Source organism: Solanum tuberosum, unplaced genomic scaffold (assembly GCF_000226075.1).
Source record: "Solanum tuberosum cultivar DM 1-3 516 R44 unplaced genomic scaffold, SolTub_3.0 contig00077, whole genome shotgun sequence".
Lineage (NCBI taxonomy): Eukaryota > Viridiplantae > Streptophyta > Magnoliopsida > Solanales > Solanaceae > Solanum > Solanum tuberosum.
The window spans coordinates 1-3644 of record NW_006240409.1 but is presented as its reverse complement, the minus strand read 5'-3'; the positions used below and the strand labels follow the sequence as shown (position 1 = coordinate 3644).

The window sequence follows — 3644 nt, the reverse complement described above, 5'->3', positions numbered from 1 at the left end:
AAAAGATTAGCTTGTAATTACTTAATAAGGAAAGGCTGATCAAGATTTGAACTTTATGAGTTCTAGAATCTAGGACAACGACCTCAAGTATTAGTAAATGTTGTATACATATTTAATGAATTTCTTAACAAATATACATGGTTTAAGCCAAAGCTATTTTGTATAGTCTAACCGGTATGATGAAGGCTACCTCTGCGCGCTTCTGAAGTGATATGATTGTGCAAGTATTTTTGACAATGTCAATGCCTGGAACTTAATTTCCTTTCCATAGTGTCATGTATATCTTCTGCTTACTATGTGTCCTTTTGTCTCTGGTCATTACTATGTGCCATGTTTGGAAGGATACCTGCCTCTGTTATATAAGCTGTCACAGACATGCATGTAAGGAAAGATGACTATACAAGAAAGTTAGGAATTTGTTCAAATTAAATATGCTAATCAAATTAAGGACATATAAGTACATTCATGGCCTGGAAACTTGTATATCTTACTCGCTCCGTTTTTAATTTGTTTGTCTAGTTTTGACTTGTCACGGAATTAAAGAAAGTAAAGAACATTTTTTAATCTAATGGTCTTAAACTAAAGATAAGTATAATGCACCAAAACGTTATTTAATCTTGTGGTCTTAAACATGTTGAGTGAAAATTTTAAACAAGGTATTGTCAAAAAAGAAAGTAAGACGATTAAATTGAAACATAGAGAATACTTGCTGCGTTCTGAAGACAAAACATATACATTGGTTTTCCCTTATCATTGATATGTCAATGGCGTACGTAGTTGTGAAATAACATATGTCCTCTTAATTCATCTCACTTCTAAACTGAAAAATAAGGAATCATCATGTTACTGTTGGCACTAAGTTAAGAGTATTGCTTCTTGAGAACTGATTGCATTCCATAAGTTCCTCTAGTGGTCTCTATATTCAACTTTTAAGCTTTTACCACATCCCAAATGTATATTGGTTTTTTTTTTAACAGTCACCTGTTTTTCCCCTTTGATATGAAACTTGCAGCATTTCATTCATGCCATTGGAAAATGGAATTCAGGACTACACCATAACTGGAATAGGATATAAGAAAAAATCATTCTATTGTCAAGTAAACTCACAAATTACAACTTTACATGGTCATCAAATGGTCAGAAACTTGAGAATGTTTTAAGATTTTTATTTTCCGGGGACAAAGTTTGTGGCGTAGGACCAGGCGTTGTTGTTAACTGGGTCTGCAAGGTGATCTGCAAGGTTTTCCAATGGACCCTTTCCAGTAACAATGGCTTGAACAAAGAATCCGAACATAGAGAACATAGCAAGTCTACCGTTCTTAATCTCCTTTACCTTGAGCTCAGCAAATGCCTCTGGATCATCAGCAAGACCTAATGGGTCAAAGCTGCCACCGGGGTATAGTGGGTCGACAACCTCACCAAGAGGCCCACCAGCAATACGGTATCCCTCAACAGCTCCCATCAGCACAACTTGGCAAGCCCAGATGGCCAAAATACTTTGTGCATGGACCAAGCTTGGGTTCCCCAAGTAGTCAAGTCCACCCTCGCTGAAGATTTGGGATCCAGCCTTGAACCACACAGCTTCGCCAAACTTGACACCGTTACGGGCCAAGAGCTCAGGAAAGACACATCCAAGAGCACCAAGCATAGCCCATCTGCAGTGGATCACCTCAAGCTCACGGTTCTTGGCAAAGGTTTCTGGATCTGCTGAAAGTCCAGCGGTGTCCCACCCATAGTCACCAGGGAATTCACCGGTCAAGTAGCTTGGGGACTCACCAGAGAATGGGCCCAAGTACTTAACACGGTCTGGTCCATACCATGGGCTGCTAGACGAGGCAGACTTGGCGACAGCCTTTCTCATAGTGATCCTTCCATTTCCAGTAATTTCTGAGGCAGATGGTGAAAGCTTCACTGCCTGTCCTGCAAAAGAAGGGGAAGAAAGAGCCATTGTAGCAGCTGCCATGGTTTTATCTGAAGAGAAAAGTAAGTGTTGGAGGGTTTGAAATATTGTTGAAGTTGGTTGTGATGAGATGAAGTTAGGGAATTAATTCACCATATATAGGGAGTAGTTATGAGGGAAAAAGTTCAAATTATCTAATGACATCTATATCTATGATCTCATTGGGTATCTAGATACTATGTGTAGCAATTAATGCAATCTTGCCAATCTCCAATCCATCAATTTTCCAAGATGTTTACTAAAGGGACCCATCCAATATTTTCCTCCTTTGTGTGGCTTGAACTCTACCCTGTGATTTGTTGAGCTTACAATACTGATATCTCTTATCATTATCCATTGGTCATTCAATGTAGAACTATGGTAGCGGTAAGGTATGCATAACACATTACCCTCGCCAGACCTCACTTGTGGAATAACATTGGGTATGTTGTTATTGTTGTTTTATCAAAAGATTAACTTGTAATTACTTAATAAGCAAAGGTGGATCAAGATTTGAACTTTATGAGTTCTAGAATCTAGGACAACGACCTGAAGTATTAGTAAATGAATTCTAAATTCAATGTGTATACATATTTAATGAATTTGTTAACACATATACATGGTTTAAGCCAAAGCTATTTGGTTCTGTCAAATCGGTATGCTGAAGGCTACCTCTGTGCGCCCATATTAATAAGTGATATGATTGTGTAAGTATTTTTGACATAGTTAATGCATAGAACTTAATTTCCTTTCTATAGTGTCATGTATATTTCTGCTTACTATGTCCTTTTGGTTCTGTTAATACTATGTGCCATGTTTGGAACGGTACCTGCCTCTGCTATGTAAGCTGTCACACAGATCGTTTTAATTTGTTTGTCCAGATTTGACTTAACACGGAATTTAAGAAAGTAAAAGAAACTCGTGAATCTTGTGGTTTTAAACTTAAAGATATATAGAATGTATTAAAACGTTATTTACTGTTGTGGCCTTACACAGGTTAAGTGAAAAGTTAAAATTAAGGAATTCTCGAAAAAGGAGTGAAACATTCTTTCTTAAAGAGACTTAAAAAGAAGAGTAAGACTGAATAAATTGAAACGGAGAGAGTTCTTGATGCCTTCTGATTACAAAACATATACATTGGTTTTCCCTCATCATTGAAATGTCAGTGGCTTACGTAGTGGTGAAATAACATATGTCCTCTTCATTCAGCTCACTTCTCGACAGAAAAGTAAGGAATCATTGTTAATAGCATCATTTTATTCTTGGCCCTAAGTTAGAGTATTGCTTCTTGAGAAGTGATTGCATTCCATAAGTTCCTCTGGTGGTCTGTATATTCAAGTTTTAAGCTTTTACTACATCCCAAATGTATCTTGTTTTTTTTTCTGCTCAGTCATCTTATTCCCTTTCGATATGAAACTTGCAGTATTTCATTCATGCCATTGGAAAGTGAAATTATAGACTACACCATAATTAGAATATAAGAAAAATCCATTCTATTGTCTAGTAAACTCACAATTACAACTTTACAAGGCCATCAAACAATCAAACTTTTTGAGAAAGTTTTATGATACTCATTTTCCGGGAACAAAGTTTGTGGCGTAAGACCAGGCGTTGTTGTTGACTGGGTCTGCAAGGTGGTCAGCGAGGTTCTCTAATGGACCCTTTCCAGTAACAATGGCCTGAACAAAGAATCCAAACATAGAGA

General features: G+C 37.2%; 1 protein-coding gene across 1 annotated transcript; it reads right to left on the bottom strand.

Annotated features, from left to right (window-relative positions):
* Positions 1–1093: 1093 nt before the first annotated feature.
* LOC102596765 (chlorophyll a-b binding protein 1B, chloroplastic-like) lies at positions 1094–2054 on the bottom strand. Its single transcript, XM_006367963.2, has one exon. The coding sequence runs from the start codon at positions 1961–1963 to the stop codon at positions 1166–1168; it is 798 nt and encodes a 265-aa protein (XP_006368025.1). The 5' UTR covers positions 1964–2054; the 3' UTR covers positions 1094–1165.
* Positions 2055–3644: the final 1590 nt, after the last annotated feature.

What these genes read in the sequence shown, in the direction of transcription:
- LOC102596765 (XM_006367963.2), bottom strand. Translation starts at nt 1,963, where the DNA reads ATGGCAGCTGCTACAATGGCTCTTTCTTCCCCTTCTTTTGCAGGACAG.